Consider the following 19,858-nt stretch of genomic DNA (forward strand, 5'->3'; position numbering starts at 1 on the left):
TTTTTTCCTCATCTTAAAGAGATCCGAAGTAGTTCTCATCTAACTAAAGTGTAAATGATACAGCAGAATTAGCTGAAATTTATTTCTTTTGGGGCAAGAAGAAGGTTTCTATGACACCTCAGCAAAGTATCTCACTTAGCTTTAGCTGTGGTGTTTTCACTAGTCTGAGCTAGTAACATCATCTTGCTTCCCCACCTTTTCAGTTTCTCTTAAAACCAACCTCAATTTGCTAAAGTTCTGACTGTGGCAATTTGTTTGGGTTTGTTTTTGTTTAATATTCTAGTTTAGGTAATCTCAGCATTTATGTTCAGAGAAGTACTGTCAAAAGAATTATCTTAAGTATGCTTTTCCCACTTTCTGCTGCTATCTCAGAGGCATTTGTATGCAGGAACAGTGAGGTTCATATAAGAACTTGACCAGAACAAACTGGTAGTTTAACATTTCTTGGAAAAAACCCCCGAAGACTTCAAACATGGTATATGTGATAAGTAGAGGCACCGGTTTTATTCCAAGCAAATTAAAATAAGCAAAAGGGCACTAACAAAAGAACTATTTCTGTATATTTACTAACTTACAGGCGTACCGTGGAGTCTGTAAGGTGAAGGGTCCTGTCTGGACCTACCACCAGGGAACCTTTTGCGGCCGGGAACAGGGAACAAATTATAAATAAAAATGTATTCCTCTGTGCCATGTGGATACAAAGAGAGGCCCTCCATGCCTTGCAATGTGGGGATGATGCAAGACCCCCTGTACGAGCCCAGGGGAGATAAGTTACAAGGAGCCAAAAGGTAACACCCACCTCCAAAGCAGGGAAATTACCTTTTAAGGCAACAAACGGACAATGAATGAATATTCAACAAGTGATATCTAAGGGTACAAAAAGCGCGGTTTTCGAACTACGGTGTGTGCTCTTTGTATGATCCAGAGTTGCACCCAGTGTTGGAAATAGGCACCCAGCACTGTAATAAAAAACTCTTGCTACATTTCTTTGTCCTGCAGGTATTTTTGCCGTCTTCAAAATTCAAGAAAAGAAGTAACTTATAACAGTATAGAAGTCTTAAGATCTTATTCCCTTTCAAAAAACAGACTTCTTGAAATTGTGTGATTAAATTATAGCATGATACAATCACTTTCTTTATTTAAAAAAATGAATGGAAGTAATTGTTGCCATTTTTCTGCTATTAAAAATGAATCTATATATTTTTGAAATACAGGTTATAAATCGTTCAACAACAGAGCTACCTCTTACAGTGTCATATGACAAAATATCTCTTGGAAAACTCCGATTTTGGATCCACATGCAGGATGCTGTGTACTCCCTCCAGCAATTTGGTATGTTTATCTTTAATGTCTCTAAGCCAAAAAAACACAACTGTCCCCTCAATTGTTTCTTTTAAGTACATGGATGACACTTTTTTTTACTTGTGATACAAATCTTGCATTGTTTCACTTTAAATTAAAAATGAAAATATATGTTGAAATGTGGTAGGAAACAAGAATACAGAGGCAAATCAGCCATTTTTAAAGGAAATTTATTTGGATAGTACTCTGTAATTGCATAAGAGGACATAATCAAGAGGAGAATTTTCCCCATGGGTATCCCCTGTCATCCATGGAACAGAAAAGCTGGGTCAGTGAAACATAAACTTTGATACAAGTTCTATACAGCTGGTCAGTGTAGCCATATATCTACAGTGAAATACAGTCAGGCACAGTAAAGTCTCTGAGTTCAAGTGTAGCATGAAGAAGGAATCATCTGGGTTCTGCTCATACTGTTCTGACACCAAAACTGTCTAACCTCTTCTTTGGCTCAGTTACTTATTTTTAAGGCAATTCGGATAAACTAGATGCTTTACGTGTGTGAAACTTAAATTCTGTGTTTCGCTTAAATGTAATGGGGCAGGTGTACACTGTCATTCTGAAGTTCATGTGCTCTGTGTTGGTGATGGTATAGCCAAGCTAAACATTTACTGTCTTTGCTTGTTCCACTGATGCACACCTTTGTGCATCTAATCATCACTCTTAAAAAAATCCACATCTTATTTTCAGGGTTATATTTGCTGACTTAGTTTTCTCTTACAAGACAGTACTTGGCTTCTTTATGCTTCTGTAAGGAACTGCATTGTAAATGAACTGATGTTGATGTATGAGAGTAGGATTCTTTCTGATCCTCTTTTTTTAATCTCTTCAGAGAGCAATTTGAACTTTGAAGCTTCTGTGTTGTGTTATTGTAATGTTTTTTATATTCTTCCCAGTTTATCTTATTTTTTCCAATACAGATAAATGTAGTATTCTGCTAGTTTCCCAACAGACATAATGCTGCTTTCATACTATTCAGTGTTGGTTTTTTATTCACCAAAATTTAGTCAGGGCAAGAGGGTTTGGTTACTCACTGTCATCTCTGAGCTAATATTTTATGATGGACAACTTAACACTTAATGCGTTGATTCCTCTGGGAAAAAAAAAAAATCTGCTCTGGTTCAGCGTTGGTTTCAGAATGTAGTGTTTTAAGACACAGAACCTGTGTGCAGTGTAACTTACACTGAGAGCCTAGACTTTCTCCATTTCTTTTGCAGTCTAAGCTTTTCTCATGTTTTATTGGGAAAGAGAGGGCAAGTAAGGAATAAAGTAATCCGAAGTAGAATCCAACTGCTTCTCCTTAGCTCAGGCTATTCAGTAATTTTAAAATAGCTCAGCTATTCAATAATATATATTGAAGCTGCAAGTAAGTCATCTAAAAATAACTGTCTTGAAAGAATCAAGTAACTGCTTGCTCAGAGTTAGTATAGGGCATTTGGCCACCATCACTTCTCCATGATTTTTTTGTGAGCCCCCTCAGAATGGCATTATTGAAATTTTCATGTTCCATATCTTGGTTGTCTTGTGATGGACATGTATAGCAAGACCTGTCCTAGGAGTGCTTCCTCTGCCTGGAAAAACTGCTTGCCTAAGATGCTGCTTGTTCTATGTAGATAGTGAAACATAAGGTTTGAAATTTTTCTTTCAGAAAAATTTCTAGAAAACTCACCATAGGTTAGTAGCAAAACTCCAAAATCACTTGAAAATGGGTACATTCTTCTTGATGTGATAGTGAACTAAACTGGTGCTGAAGTCTTCAGTGTCAGAATTAGCACCGGTGTCATAAATGCAGCCTTGTGTATTTTCTGAGAACTGTAGACTTGAATCACACCGTTCCATCTACAACTGTGTTTCTCAGTGGCTTTTGTTGTCCTTTACAGTATATTCCTTTTCTGATTTTTCAGCTTTTGATGTGAAGCTAACTCTTCTTGTGTATCAAACAAAAGTTCAGAGGCCAATTTGAATAACCTTTTTTTTTCCCACTTAGGCCAAAATGATTTCCTTTGTGTTGCCATTTGTCTGTCAGGTGGTCAGCTTAGTCTGTAATCACACAACATCTTAAAGTCATGTTACAAAACACATTGTAATAGCACAAGTTAAAGACTCATAACAAATGAGTTTTGTTTAAGGCAAGCCAAAACCTTGCTAAAATACAAGTAGACTTGGGTTTTACCAATAAAGTTTCCATCATGTTTTGGATTTGTGATTTCTTAACAAAACTTCTGCAGGTGACGTAAGATTCCTTTCATACTCTAGCATAACAGCAATGAACTGTCTGGTACTTCTTGCATAATTATTTGTTCTTTTTCTTAGGATTTTCAGAAAAGGATGCAGATGAAGTGAAAGGAATTTTTGTTGATACTAACCTTTACTTTCTGGCTCTGACATTCTTCGTAGCAGCATTCCATGTAAGTGGCTTTAGTTTTTAGGAACTACATAGTATTTGGAAAAAAAAAAAGGGCAGGTGTCTGAATTTCAGTTGTTTCATTTATTAAGAATTGGTCTTGGAAACAGTAATTTCAGTAGAGCAATGGAAGTGTTTTCTGGTACAAGTCAGCTACAAAAATCCTAAATAAGACAGAAATTTGGAATAATTACATAAAAACTAACAAGCTTGATGAAATATAAAACATAAACTTCACTTTTTTTTAATTTATAGTTGGACCAAAGCCCCTAGATTTAATATGCCTGTCAACATTTGTTCAAATTTTGTTGACATGTCACAAGGTTTACCACTGCAGTGGCATAGCTGTGGCAGCAATAGTAGGGTTTGAGTTTCTGACTTGTAATCCCGGGAGAAATTTCGATCAGCTGATATAAATTGCTCCAAAAATGTTGCTGTAAAGTGCAGAGCACAGAGTTCCAGTCATGCCTATTTGTTATTGTGTATGTCTTGGTTTAAGTCTGAATCTTTTTGTAATCTACAATTACACTCAGTACAATTTCCATACTTTGGGAAAGATAAGAACTTGCTGGGAATGTTTGCTATGTTCCTTATACTTACATTACATACAGGTAATTTGATTGGAAAGCATCAGATTTCCCAGGCTTATTAATTTAGTTTTTCCATTCTGTTTATCAGGTTGTAAGGTATCTTTAGGCTGGGACAGGCTTTTCTGATACTGTTTACGTTCATGGATCCTTTACCCAAATTCAAAACCAAACCAACAAAACCTCAACCCACCAACCAAAAAACAAAAACAAAAAACCAAACTGAAACAACAAATAAACAAAAAACCACAATACCAAAAAAAAAAAAAGGGCAATCTCCCCCCACAAAGTGCCCCCCCCAAAACTTTCTCATCAAAATTCTCTAACCTGAGAATTTTTTTGAATTTGTAATGTTTTTTAAGACACTGAATGCTTAAAATAAATACTGGAAAATGTATTGAATGAAAATACTGAATTAAAAAAAAAAACAACTTGCTACAAATTCTAAAATGTCCTGGAAGTTTAGGTCAACTTAGTGACAAAATAGAGAGGAAACCTGATGTGCTATATTGTAGGATTTTTTAAAGAAAGTTTTAGTATTATCCAAACCTAAAGTGACTATCAATCCAATACAGAGCACTTTGAACTTTATTTAGTGAGTCTTTCCCTGGTCTCTCGAGGTACACAGTTTATCAGGATTCTCATTCTTCACCCTCTACAATGTGTTACCCTGAACTGGGTCATTGACTTTCTTTACAGTACTCTGATTTGTGCAGCATTGCAGAGAAGCAGTATTTGAAATTCATCCTGTCATTTTGCGCTGCTTCTAGAGCCTGGGCTTCTAAAACAGCTTTTCTTTTTAGCTTTTATTTGTGATACCTAATTTTAATTTCTGAAGCTTCTAAAACAGGTTTTTCTTGAATTCCATTTTAAATGCATTTCTAACAGTTCAGCTGACAGTCTCTAATCAGCACATGTTTCAAGTAAATGAGTATGTTTCTTGCTATTTGCAGCTTCTCTTTGATTTCCTTGCATTCAAAAATGACATAAGTTTTTGGAAGAAAAAGAGGAGTATGACTGGGATGTCTACAAAAGCAGGTATGGACCAAAATGCAAAGTGATGTGCATATGCTGTGTAATTGTATGCTGTGTGTTTTCAGTCTTAGCCTAAGTTGACACTTTGTAGATTCACCAAGATAGCAAAACAAAATGGTTTTGTGTATGAAAAAGGATGGCTAACAGTCTGTACAGTTAGGTGGTTCTAACTTCATTAGCATTGTGCTCCAGTATTACCTGCTTTTAAGCACTCATGGCACTTCTGAGGTTTGACTGTCTTGCAACTGAGAATGTAATCTTAAGTCAGTTACCATACTGGTAACAGAAGGAACAGAAAAATACTTTGAGAAAAGCATGAGGACCAGAAAAAGTTCTGTGGATGGAGGGAGTGTGCTATCATAGGTAATGCTGCAAGTCCCAGGTTCCAAAATATGTGGGGGTAGAAAGTGCTGTAGTGTAATGCTCTTGTTTGATTTGGGCTTTGATGTAAACAGGAGCAATAGAGACTCCTGGGACATGGGGAGTAGGAGAGCATAGGAGGGTTGAATTGTCTTTTATATAGAATACATGAGGGAACATAGTGATCTGACATTATGAGAGTGCACTTGGTTTTCTTTAAAGCAGTTATATTGCTGTTGCCATGTGTATGCCAGAAGGTTAGCAAAAATTCAAAATGGTTCATGGAATCTCAGAATTATGTGTCAATGGCCAGTTTCAGAAGTCAGTAAAGTCAAATTGAAAAGACTGAGTAACAAAGGTGCTTTTACTGTTAAAGTATCAGTCCTCAGCTATTAATAGTTCCATCCTTTCATCAGCAAGCCTTAGTCACCTTTCTTCCTGTGTCTCCTTCTTACCCTAAGGGAGAAGTTTGATAGGCAGTTGGTGTGGAGTGGTACAGTACAATTGTTGATGTCTGAGTGTGTTGTACCTATTTTCTCCTTTTGTCCCTGCTTAGGGGGATGGATATTTGATCTGAGGATTAGTTAGGAATCACTTACAAGCATCCAAGGTTTTGCAAAACCTGAAAAATCAACTTAAAAATAAATAAGTAAACCAAATATATAAAATAGATGTATCTGACAGTATATAAAATGTATTACATAACATTTACAAACATTAATTTAGTTCTTTGGGTTTCAAAGACTGACATTACATTACCTCACAGCCTTTCAGCTACCTGGAAGCAAGAATCATTAATGTAGTTCATAATAGTAGCAATACATTGCTGAATTGCTGCAGTACAGAAGTCTTCCATAAATGTTCCAATTTTCTGTCATCTTGTGTGATAAGGATTGCATAAAATGTTTTTGTTCCATATTTGCCTGGAGTTCACTGTCTGTTTTTAGGGCTGCTAGATATATCAAGATGTATACAGGAGTTCATGCTTACACGGTGTAAGACAGTATTACACTAAATAGGCCAGCAGTCTTCTGTCATCTCAGCTGTTCATTTAAATATTAATAAGCCTTTTGTTTTCATTTTCTCTGTCTAGTGCTTTGGCGGTGCTTTAGTACTGTGGTAATATTTCTTTTCCTTTTGGATGAACAAACAAGTATATTGGTACTGATCCCAGCAGGCATTGGTGCACTTATTGAGGTGAGTTCTTAAAACTTTAGAACCAAATACAAATGTTTGCAGCAACATCCACAGTTTATTGTAGAAAAAGAATGCTAAAGTAGTGACTGGAAAATTCTACTGTAGCATGCTATGCTTGCAGCATTTTTTAACTGGCTTTCAGTGGCAGAGGAAATTGTGTCCCTTGATTTTAAAGTCTGATGTATTTCTGTTTTAGGTTTTCTGTATCAGATTTTCTGTTTGTTTTTTTTTTTTCCTTATATAGCAATTTAGTCTTACATTTCAAATGTTCTTTAGCTGTCTGAAATTTTACCTAAGTTTCAGGGATAAATATATATATATATATATATCTCTATAAATATGCTACTGCTTTTGTAGAATATTTTATATTTTAATCCTTGGAATCTAAATAATTAAAAAAAAAACAAACAACTGAGTACTTCAGAAATTCATCAGTACCTGAGTAAATTTTCAGATAAACTAAACCTTTGATTGCATTAGGTCAGGCTGTTACAGATGTACAGTAAGTAGCCAAACAATTCAGTGGATTCACTGACTTCTGCTTGTAGTCCACTACTGAAATGTAATGACCATGTAAGTGCCAACTTAGGAGTTCTTGCAAACTCCAGCTGACCTTGAAAGCGTGAAAAGTTTGCTTGGCAGGTGCCTGCTGGAGAATTCTCTAAACACCTCAGGTGCTGAGAGCATCCAACCCCCACCTAAGCACTGCAATCCAGCTATCCTAGGACTACAATATTTCGTTTAAAGTACATCATCTGGTATGGAGACATAATAGTGCAGGCTCACAATGTTGTACTTGCCTGATGACATGGCATTTGGTTTGTATAGGCACAGACAGGAGGCTGCAGTCATGCTGTTGGCTGCTTTATGCAATGGTTGCTTAAAATAGGTGTTCTGGAATCTTGATTCTACAAAAGACATTCCTCTGGATAATCTTTTATATTCATGTTTTGGTTTTGCTAATCACAGCTATGGAAAGTGAAGAAAGCCCTGAAGATGACAATCAAGTGGCAAGGCTTGAGACCCAAATTTCAGGTAATAGTAAACATTGCCCTGTTAACGATTACGTTCTTGAGTCATCCGTTTTCATGTTACTGTACAACTTGGCTTTTAGTGAAATGAAGATTCAAAAAAAACCCGTAGAGGTTTCCTGTGTACATCTGCTCTTTATGAAGGGCTTAATCCAAAAGCAAAATGATCATTTTCAAACTTATTACTTTCTCTGAGCTCTGTAGAAGCAGCAGCTATTTGTATAGTGGTGTGAGAACCTTCAGAACTTCTCTGTTAGTCCTGCTAAATCTAGGTGGGACCATGTTCCTGCCACTTGATTGGAAAGGCACTCCTAACTGACATTGTGGTTTGAAATATGAGAGTATCTTTTTCATGAAGCTGTAGGTGTAATTTCTCTATTGTGGAACTAATAGAAGATGTGACATGTTCTGGGGACAGCACACTCTGATGATTGTTCTGGGTAAAAATGAAGTCCTGCGACTGCAGAGTATGCAGCGGCAGCAGGGATTCAAATTAACTTTTTTTAATGTGAATATAATCTTTTGGAATTGCAATCTACACTGAAAGTTTATCTTGCTGGTAGGAGAAACAGTTGTATAATTTTCAGTGTTTACTTCACAACAGGTACTGGAATTTTGTACTGCTTCAAGTCTGTGCCTTGAGCAACTGAAAGCTCTGGTTGTTCCTTTGTCAGTATTCAAGGAACTGTGTTTAAGCAGTCACAGTTTCTGAACATGTGGAACTGGCCTCTACATGGTTATGGTTTTTAATAAAGGCTTCCTGTATCTGCCAAAATCTTAGCTGCTTCACCTTCCTTTTGTGTTCTGAATTCTGATGTCTCAACAGCATTTTTCTAAGCAAAGAAGTCCTGGAAGTTTGGTATAAAATATGAAGGGAAAAATAATCTTTTTGCCTACCCCGTATTTAGCAGGCTGCACAGCACAGATGTATAACTCTCCTGCATAGAAACTTATAAGAATTTCGAACCGTTACCTTCTTAATGTCTAAGCAGATTAGTTTGCAGTTTAAATCTTGAGTTTAGGGAGTTGGACAGCAAGTGCTTTTCTCCCCCTTGCTCTGACTTGATAATGCTTTTTATATGTATTGCAGTTTGGTACCTACAATGACTCTGAAAAGAAAACTGAGGAGTATGATGCCCAGGTAAGAGGGAATCATATGATTTCTATGAAGTCTATATATGGGACCTGCTGATTGACTTATTTTGCTCTTTTATTGCTGCAAGTGCATTTTACATGTTCTCATAGTTGTCGAGTGGATTATCATTGTGTGGATGATCAGATAGTGAAGATTGATTCTGATAATTTATGAAAAGAAACAGCAAAAGAGTTCTTTTGTTAGCTGAATCTGGTTGAAACATTGTTCTGAGAAGTAGAATTGCAATTGACTACCAGAAGAGAGATCTGAAAGGGTTCCCATTCACAAATTTGGAAGTTGATATTTGTACTTGTTATTTATACTGAAAGAAAGTTCTTGTGCTTCCTGATTTCTGAAAGGAATTGAGCATAGGTGGCAACATTGTTGCTAAGTGGGGAGACCCTGATCTTCATTGCTGCCTGTTGGTGCTTATGCTCTAATAAGAGTTATCTGAGTTGGGCATTGGAATTTTCACTGCCACCACTAGAACTGGAAGCATAGTGGAAATAATAGCAGACATTTGGGAATAAGAAAAAGATTTTTTAAGAAAAAATTATGTTGCTGTCTTCTAATTAATGCCATTAAAAATCTGTATATAACACGTGAACTAATGAACTATTTTCCTTGTCTATTAGGCTATGAAATACTTGTCATATTTGCTCTATCCACTGTGTATTGGAGGTGCAGGTTATTCCTTGCTGAATGTCAAATACAAAAGGTACTATAACTCTGTAAATGATCTTACATAGAATTGAAACATTTCACATTTTTTCTATATTAATGAATTGGAGATGATGGGTTATGGAAATCAGTTTAATTCATAAGTCAGGAACTGAAAGCTTCCTTGTTCTGTAGTATCTAAAGCTGAAGAGTCTGGCTGGTTTTTTAACACGCTGAAATACAACAGACTGTTGTATTTCACTAGTAACCTGATATTACTGTAGCATAGAATTCAATAGCTTGCATCCATGAGTTAGCTGCCTTAGTAAGGAGCAAGCAAATATGCAGCATTTAAAAATCCTGCCTTTCTTGCAAAATTTATTAATTCACTCAATACTGAAAAACACTGTGTGCCAGGTGTTTTATGAGCTGCAGCTTAAGGAAATGAAAACAATTCATATCGTAGAATTCTTACCATTGTTAAATCTCTAAGGAAATGTGACAGAACAAGTAATCTTAACAGTGGATTATCCTTTAATCTTGGAGGCATTTTCTGATGCATTTTTTAAATGCTTGTGCATTATTGAAGTGCTGCTACAACTGTGATGCTGCTATTAACATATCACAAACACAGCAGTGCAAGTTTAATTTTAATTGATGCAACCTGAGCATCACATTTATTAGCTGTTTCTACAAACACTAGCAGAAGCATGGAACTCAAACACTGTCTGTATCACTACTGTTACTTTACTAAGATTGGGAGAGTTATTAGATGTAAGGAGGGAAAAATGTAGATTCCTTGTGCTTACCTTTTTTTTATTAAAGTACCTACTATCATGGCTTGCACTGAATAGTATTTGTTTGAAATTTGATAAGTCCTTACAGTGCCATATTAAGTGTCTCTTTGGTATTTAGAATACAGTGTTACATTTGCAAGCTTTAATGCAGTCAGGGTTCAGTGCACAGTATTATCTGATGTCAGTTTGGATGCAGAAGTCTTAGAATGGTCTGAAAAATTATAAAAGCAGTTGATAAAGCTCTCCAGAAATCTATGGACTGATAAGCAACTTTTGCTTGAACTACTTTCTCTGGAGCCCCTCCTAATCAAAGGAAGATGTGAGGTATTTAGTTCTTGTGTAAAGCAATTTGCAATGTAGCCATTTCTTGGTGTAGTCTGCATGCAGTCACATAGGGAATGTGTTATAATTTTGGCTGAATGAAAAAATAACTGTACTATCTTCTTTGCTTGTAGCTGGTACTCATGGTTGATTAACAGTTTTGTCAATGGTGAGTCCCTTCTTCTGTTCTTTTTTCTATTCATATTTCTTCAAATGGAGGCCAAGACTCAAAAGTAGAAAATTAACTGCTGTCATTTGGATCAGTGTAATACAGAGCAATAACTTGACTGTAGGTTCCAAAATTATCACTGTGATAGAAAAAGGGGGAAGATTCAACTCAAGTGAATAAAAGAATTAGATGCATCTTCTCTCTTTAGAAAACCATTACTGTAAATCACTAATTATGAAAGTATAGTTGTGTGATATACATCTGTGTGCATTTATTTGTTTTCTGTATTTTATCTTCAGGAGTGTATGCTTTTGGATTCCTCTTTATGCTGCCCCAACTGTTTGTAAACTACAAGGTAAGACTGAAAAGTAATGTAATTCTGCTTTTCTAGTCTCTTTTTCCAGACTTTATTACAAATTGATATTTTTTATTTCTAGATGAAATCTGTTGCACACTTACCATGGAAGGCTTTCACATACAAAGTAAGTAAAGCTCTAGTTTAAAGTTTGGTGCAGTCATTTTGAAAATTATTTTCTGTAAGAAACGTCTTAGTAATTTTAGCTTGACGGTACTTTTTTTGTTTAAGAACTAAACTTGTTTGCAACTCTCCTTAAAAAGAAATCATTTTCATTTTTCCTAATGACTTCCATATAATGAGAATACTTGCATCCTAGGTTTTATTATAATACTGCTTTTTGTACTGTCACCTGTCTTGCATAGGTGGAGATGTTGGTCCTGCAGATAAATCAACCAGTCTCAATGTAATGCATCATTTTAGGAAGAGAGAAATTATAGTAACAAGGGACAGTTCCCAAGAAACACATAGGACTGCTAAGAGACCTTATTTTGGCAGGCTCCAGGAGCTCCAGAGACTGAAGTAGAGAGACTGTGCTGGTGTGGTAATTCTGAGCTCCTGAGCAATGGTGTAGTGGCAAGTTTGTGGTGGGTTGTTCCATGGGGGAATAGGGGCTGCACTGTGGTGTCCCCACTGCCTAGACTGCCCTGGTAGGAAATAATGTAGTGCTGCAACAAAGCTTAATACCAGACCTTGGAGAAGGAGAAGATGAGTTTATTTCAAACCAAACTCAAATTACTAACCCTTTGATATGAATATAACAGGTGTACTTGTGTGTCTTAGTGGTTTGTATTGTATTCAGACACCAAGATGGATATATCCAAGTATCCCAGTCAGGATTCCTTGTGCTGATATAGATAGCAAGGGACACCCATTGCTGAGTTCTTGTGTCTCCTACATTCTTAATGAGTTGGCAACTATATGCTAGTTTTGTTCTTGTACCCCTAAAGAGCTGATAGTGTTTTGACTCCATAATTTCCTACCAGTCACAGACATTAGGATTTTTGTACTGTCCTGATTACTATGTCCTGAGAAACCCTGGCTGGATGTGCTGGAATCATCGAGACCTAGATGCCATCAACATCTGCCCTTTCTACTTCTGCTTTCATTCATAAATACTTTCGTTCTTCCTTTGTGCTGATGTATTACAGTTCCACAGAACATCGGTACTTTAAAAGAAACAGTGTTAAAAAACACTGAAGAAACGATGTCCAGTTCTGAACAGATTATTTGGGACAAAAGAACTAAAATCTAAAAATTTGAAAAGCCTTTCAAAGCTTTTGTATTTCTGTGAACCTACAGCAATAGCCCAACTTTCTGCTGTCCTAATATTTTTAAGAAACTAGGGTGCATCTAGGAAAACAGATTGAAATATAGCTGGTAGCAGAATAGCAACTAAACCGTGTTTGATGTGGAAATAGAGTAAAAAACAACAATAAACACAGTGTTTCAGGCATATACTAGGCATGTTTCTTAACAAAAGGGGATAAAAGGTATATTAGTGAAATAATTTCACAATTTTACTTCACCATCAAAAGATAAAACTGAGCAGAGCCATCAGCAGTTAAATAAACAATGAAGGGAGGTTGTTCAAGCAAGAAGCTTTGAAAGCAATACAACCTTACTGAATAGCCTTTTCTTACACAGCATTTAAGGTTTCTGTTTAGATGCCATAGACTACCCAGAACAAAGGCTTATGTGTATGAAGAAAGAAGTATATGATATTTTCAATTATGTTTAACTTACTGGGCTTTGGAGAGAGTAATTTACTTTTTCTTAATGGATATTTAAAATTGCTTGTTCTCTTCTGCACTTCAGGTGGAAAGAAGAGTCTGAGGGCTCATCTGTGAGCTTTGTTGGGTTTTTTTCCTTAATTTGAACTCTGACTTCCCGGTTTGTGTAGGTTTTATGTTTATGCCCTTTATACATTTTGAGGAATACCTTCAAGTGAGGTAATCTCAAAAGAAAATTATCTAGTCTAAACACTATTGGATGGGCTGCCTTGATGCCTTCACTTGCAGTGGTTCATGAGGACTGCCTATGTGCCTGAAAGATTGAGCACTTAGCTTTTTCTTCCCGTTGTTATTGTAGGATCACTCACTTGGGTGTTGACTTGGAAAAACTGTCTTTTCCAACTTGCAAGGATTGTCTTTTTTGTTCCATGATAAACCTCTGCACAGGCTTGAGAAGTGCCATCCATATTTTTCAATCACTTCAGATTAACAGATTTTTTTCTGACCTGACAGAAAGAGCCCTCCCATTGTAACTAATCAGAACCCTCCAGCACTACCATTTTCTGTTGAAGTTTTGTTCTATCATATAAACATTGGTTCAGTTTGAAAAGTGAGTCATTCTGTGCTTAGATACATCACTTTCCCTCTTCTTATGGTAGGGATTAATGTACAGTTTGCTAATACTTAAAGGAGAAGCCATGTTAATGACTGAATTTGTTAACCCAACAGTGAATGTTCTTTGATGGATTTGTTTCCTGATGTTTTTAGTGAGTTGAAACAGTTCATTGCAACATCTGAGTACTAGAGCTGGTGCACTGTTAGGAGTTGATTTCTGTAACCTCCCTGTAGGTTAGAGCCAGATCCAGAGGAGTTGCCCTTCTGTGTATTTACCTTTCATTATTGCTGCAGAAACAGAACCTATAGTATGCCTAGTTGAGTGGAAATGGTGCAGAACATTGTCCATCCCTTATTCAAGACATGATTACTTCCAGAAGATTGCTGAAAATATTTTAAAATCTCTCTAAGGCTATTAAGTTAGTGTTTTCAGGAATGATAAATTAACAAGTTTTTACACAAGTTTCTACAGAAAATGAAATTACATTTTGCAAATCTTAAGATATTTGAGTAATAAATGAACAAATGTGTGGGGTTTTCTTCCAGTTTCTTTTAAAGATTTCACCGAAATTGATTCCATGTTTTTCCCCTCCCATGACAATACTCTCATTTACCTGAAACAGTCCTAATTCTTTTTTTACTTGTAACTATAACAGTGTGATTTGTAGTAGACAGGATGGTCTTCATTCAAAGAAAGCTGTTTAAAGTTTGCATTAATTAGTTTCTCAGCGTAACTCTTAAGTATTGCTATAAATATGGAAGTAGTCTGTGTTCCTACTGAAAAACATAGGAAATCTGTAGCTTTGCACGACTGATGACTTGCTTTCTTCACAGCCAACTGAAGTATGCTTTTTTTTTATTTGCAGGCATTCAACACCTTTATTGATGATATATTTGCTTTTATCATCACTATGCCAACATCTCATAGGCTGGCATGCTTTAGAGATGATGTTGTGTTCCTGGTCTATCTTTACCAAAGATGGTATGACTTCCTTTAATATTCATTGGAGTTTTTAGAAATGCTGTAGATGGTTGCAGTCTTTCTGCTATGAAGAACTACAGTTTGGGATAGACTTCAAGCAGAATTTTTATGCTATAGTAATATATAGCATGGCATGGTCTGGATAGTGGTAGTTTTGTATATATGCCTAGTAAATGGAATGGTGAGCAGGGGATCCTGTAAAGGAGATCTTGAGATAAGAGGAAAAAAAGCGTTTTCTCATAAATGACAGTAATCATGGACATGCTACAGAGTAGTCAAAAAGTTCCTCTTCTCACAGGACTCAGAAGTTTTGTCAGTTACCCTATTTCCCTCCCTAGAACTGTAGTCCCTCTTTTCAACAGATTGTTTCACATCTGCAAGTTACCAAAAAAAAAAAAAAAAAAACAAACCAAAACAAAACAAAAACAAACAAACAAAAAAACACTAAACCCTGAGACATAAATACCTGAAGTAGGGGGAAGGAGAGAAATTCTTAAATTTGTATTCACAAACCCACTTAGGAGTTCTAACCCTTGCTGAGGGGTCGCATGTCTGCGTATGCTCAGTATCTGAGGCGTGCTTTCCAAGTTACTCTGCAAGGCTGTAGCAAAAGGTGTCTCCTGGTAAGGGACTTCCCTGCTCTGCTTTTCTCTTTCTCTAATTTGCAAACACAAGTTATCTGGTTCTCTTGTAAGCTGAGTATCTGATGAGTTTCAGATTCTTTAGTAACTAAAATCAGATGGGGAAGAAGGCTATATGCAATGCTTATGAAATATTGTTCATAGTGAAGCTACAGAAAGCGTATTCTTGTTCCCAAGAATAAATACTTACATGTGGAGCAAACAAGAATTTTAAGACAAGTTTGCCTTATACCAGGGATATATGGATGTGTGCATCTAACTCATCACTAATACTAAATGCAGTTTGGGGTTTATATAATCATATGTAAGTGTAGTAAAAAGGTCTACTTCTGAGGTATTTTTCTAGAAGTTAGGGGCTCAAATAGGGGGTGGACACTGGTTTCAAGTCTGGGAGGTATCCTGGATTGCTTGAGAGATACTCCAGCCAAGCTTTAGGGGAGCTAATACATCTCTTAAGAGGTCCTGTTATGAGACAACTGGTTAAGTCATAATGTGAAGAAGCTGATATGTCTGTAGCTAATCTTTAAAACTTTTGGGTTTTGCCACAAATGGGCAGAAAATATGAAACAGAGAATATGATGACAAATTCACTTTTAAAATTAACTGTCACAGAACTGTTTATTTCCTTCAGATAGCAGACTATAATGTAACTAATAACTTGTTTCTTTCTGCCAGGCTTTATCCTGTGGATAAGAACAGAGTAAATGAGTTTGGAGAATGTTACGAAGAAAAGACAAAAAAAAAAGCTCATAGAGAATAACTAAAAATTGAAGAAGATTCTGACCCCTGGACTCTTACTTGCTTTGTGTATTATCTGGTCTTAAGGAAAGAAAAACTTATTTAATAAGAGTATTTTTAAAACCTATGACAGAACTACATGGACAATACATCTTCTATATTGCCAAAATCTAGTTTTGATATCCTCCTGTTTCAAGACCCTCTTTTGTCCTCACAAGACCCAAAGTCTGCCAGATGTCATTATATAAACTTCCTGCATTTCAGCTTCTCTTCAGTGAAAGCCTAAGCGTCCTCACCATGGTAATTAAGATCCAAATCTATGTTTTTAAGACTACTCGTTAACTGAAAGTGTGGTGCCCACACCACTAGGCTATGAAAAGTGAAAAAAACAAGACAACGTGTTACAAAAGAATCGAACATTATTGCCAAACTGGAGGCTGTCAAAAATAAAAGGTATAATATTGGATTAATTACAAATCATTCTCATTTGATGATGGAGATAATGAAAATTCTAGAAATTGTGACTTCATAACTTAAAAAATACATTGTTGGAAATAATACAGTGAGACAGATGAGAGGTTTTTAACTTCAGATTCTGCCACATTTTTGATCCACAACACAGCAGAGGGTTTCAGTTGTCTTAAACTGAATGAAGGTGTGACAAAAACTGTAACATGATTTCTTTCAGTATGCATCCAAGTTTACATAAATCCTTCTGCATTGTGGACAAACCTGATTTCTTGGCATAGCAGGTATTCATATAATGCAAATCATTGTTATGTACTAGGAAAGTCTCTTAACACATCTTAAATTCTTCATCATTTGGTACCCCAGTGACCTACTAGGTTAATTCTGTCATGTTTCAAAGGGAATAATTCCTTGGTCTTTTCTCCTCTCCCTCCCCATCCTGCCCCATCCTATTTATAAGACGAAATATGCATCATTCAAGTGGAATAAATTTGCCTAAATACAATACAGGTTCAACAAACTACCCAAATACAGAGAAAAAAACCCCAGCCTGGTGAAGAACAGGTATGCTTTTGCACAATTTAAATTCCATATTCCATGAAAATAGAATTCATTAAGGCAGGTATTTGATCTGTTTCTTTCAAACTAGTAAAAATAATTAGGTTGAATTATTACACCATAATAGAAACTTCACAGCTATCAGCTATATCTAGAAACCATGGTTCTAAATTTTAAAAAGCAAGTTTCTTAGTAACAGTGAAATACAGAATGCATTCCTTTCAGCGTCAAATAAAATGTCATTAAAATGATTCCAGAAGGCAAAATTCTAGTTTCCAATTTGAGTTTTGCTTTCGTCAGTATGTTTACAAACTAACCCTAGTGATTTTTAAGTTTCTTCAATTGCATGCTGTTTGTGCAAAGCTTTTAAACCTCAATTTGTCATTGATGGAAAATATTCACTGAATAACTTTGAAGAACACAGGTCAACTCCTACGGTCTGTAACTGCTTAATGAAGTGGATTTTATCCAGTTTTGATACTGCGAAAGTCTGAATGGATAAATATTTGGGTCCCCAAAAGATTAGGAAATGTGCCTAATTTCTTTTGTCACAGGCAAAAGAAATGTCAGTATGTCTCTCCTATATTGAAGTCCTCCTTATGTGCTCCTGGCAATGGAAAGGAGTCTTGAAGTAAATATTTAACTCTAGTTAATGTTAAAGTCTCTTTACGCTCTTAATTGTAACTAAGGAGGACTGTTAATTTTAGCACACACGTAAGTAAGTCTATGCAAAACTGGGGTTGCATTTGCTGTCTTGTACCCGTTTTGAATTTGTTTGGAATGAGCTCTTTTCTGTTAAGCAAACTAATTTGTGGCTCCTATTTCACAATAAGTTAAATATGTGTGAAAAATTTTCCTGATATAAAGAATGCATATAGCACGTTCCCTTTTTGTGCCATTTCAAAACATCCAAGTCACTGATTCTTCTAGAGTAGCTTCTGAAAATCCAGAATGCATATTTGGGTATTTCTAGTGTTTCATCACTCATTTTTATATGTAGCTGTTGAAAAATTGCTCTTGCACCTTTACATACTGTGAGTTTATTGGTCCTCTGTCTTGCATTTCTGACGACAGTGACTTCATAATATCCTATACAATAGTCATAAAGCATATAAAATTAGAATATTTTAAGTCTTTAAATGAGCAAGACTTTCCCGTTCAAGTCATTGTTTTATGCATTCCATTTCCAAATAAAAGACTTGTCATACGGGATAAAGAGTTACTTTTTGTTACTAGCAAGAAATGTGGGGGAAAAAGTACATAAGTAGTATAACTCTGGAGATATTAAATGTTTTTGCTTTATTGCTGTGGAAATGACATCAGCTTAAAATGTGATTAATGTGGAAGAAAAACATAAAATTTCATTGGAAGTATTGCAGCTCATGCTGGATTATCAGTATCTAGGAACTATTTAACTCTTTGAGAGTAACTTAAAAACTTCCTCACTTCTAATAGGATTTACTGTGATAAGCAACTAGGTGACCATCTCACTTTCTCATCTTCATTAGGCTTGTAATAGCTTTGGATTTTAAAAGATTACTGTGATTTGGGGAGGGGCTGTTTTAGAATGAATTGAGAAAATTGTTATACACTCCTGAAAGCTGCTCTTGCACAGCACTTAGTAGTGCATAATAACGCAGCAGTTGTGATTCCTTACACTTATGTAAGGATGTAAGTGACAAAAGGCAGCTGTCTTGACTTTGTGGGTGTACACGGCCTGTGGCACAGCACGTCTCGACTGTGACGGAGGCTGTGCTATATTCCTGCACAGCCCTTCCACTTCCATACCCGGCTATTTCCTGCACATGACCCTATTCTCCAGGAGCTGACCTTCTCTCCTTATGACTTTTTTTGCCTGGAGCCACAGGAGGAGCTAATACACAAAATGGGCAGCAGCACAGACAGTTTTTGTCTTACTAGCAGAGCTCAAGAAGTCTGCTCTGCTTCTGTCCCTGCTGGAGTAGGGGCTGCTAAAACATAGACTCAGCACCAGTACGTGTTCCATTTAAAAACAGCACTCCAGTAACTGTCAGCTGCAGCATCTGCAGCTGGTGACAGAACCACTAAGACAGATAATCCTGTAGTTTGTCTGCAAACACCATGCTTTCCAGTTTTTCCATCAGAAGGTAAATCTCATCTTGAAGTGAAACATGGCAATTTATTAATAGCGCTTGACCCCTTTACATTACAGCTTACAGCTTTCCCATGCCATAAGATCTAAAACAGGTGGGTGCCCAGTACCAGTACAGCATCTTTCCCCTCCTACCAAGCACACTTTGCCCCCTTGCTGCCCTGCAGCCTCCCATCTGCACTTCAAGCTTCAGCTCAAAGACTGTCACAGATACCTGCTTTGGACTCACACGATCTGCTGGGGTATAGCCTCTGCTTTTCCAGCTGGACTTGGCAATTTACATTTCCCATGCTGAAATTCTCAGCTCTTGCTACATCTGCTCTTTAGTCTCCATCATAATCAGGTGTTTCGTTTGCCTAGTACTGACCATGAGAACAGAAAGGAATAAGCAGTGTTTTATTTGGTAAAACCAACAAACCCTTCATCAACTTGCTTGAGAAAGAACTGGCTAGCCTCACCCTCTCTGCCATCCCAGAAGTTGTTACAGGTACATAGGAGAAAAAAAAAAAAAACAAAAACAAACTTGAACCAGGAATTTGTGTAGTTTCAAGTGTTTGTAAACTTGGGGATCTCAGATAAGTG

General features: G+C 36.4%; 1 protein-coding gene across 1 annotated transcript; it reads left to right on the top strand.

Moving 5' to 3' along the window:
• The first annotated feature begins 1,187 nt into the window (after window positions 1–1,187).
• LOC114060993 (cleft lip and palate transmembrane protein 1-like protein) lies at window positions 1,188–18,353 on the top strand. Its single transcript, XM_027890931.1, has 12 exons — window positions 1,188–1,332; window positions 3,673–3,767; window positions 5,304–5,388; window positions 6,839–6,942; window positions 7,912–7,977; window positions 9,064–9,114; window positions 9,744–9,826; window positions 11,021–11,055; window positions 11,355–11,410; window positions 11,493–11,537; window positions 14,625–14,740; window positions 16,057–18,353. The coding sequence occupies exons 1-12, from the start codon at window positions 1,188–1,190 to the stop codon at window positions 16,139–16,141; spliced, it is 966 nt and encodes a 321-aa protein (XP_027746732.1). The 3' UTR covers window positions 16,142–18,353.
• Window positions 18,354–19,858: the final 1,505 nt, after the last annotated feature.

This window comes from Empidonax traillii, unplaced genomic scaffold (genome assembly GCF_003031625.1).
Source record: "Empidonax traillii isolate 1590-97213 ecotype Southwest subspecies unplaced genomic scaffold, ASM303162v1 scaffold303:size634589, whole genome shotgun sequence".
NCBI lineage: Eukaryota > Metazoa > Chordata > Aves > Passeriformes > Tyrannidae > Empidonax > Empidonax traillii.

Coding starts and splice junctions, on each gene's coding strand:
- LOC114060993 (XM_027890931.1), top strand. CDS start 1,188: ATGAATCTATATATTTTTGAAATACAGGTTATAAATCGTTCAACAACA. Junction 3,768..5,303: donor TCTTCGTAGCAGCATTCCAT/GTAAGTGGCTTT, acceptor TGCTATTTGCAG/CTTCTCTTTGATTTCCTTGC. Junction 7,978..9,063: donor GCTTGAGACCCAAATTTCAG/GTAATAGTAAAC, acceptor TATGTATTGCAG/TTTGGTACCTACAATGACTC.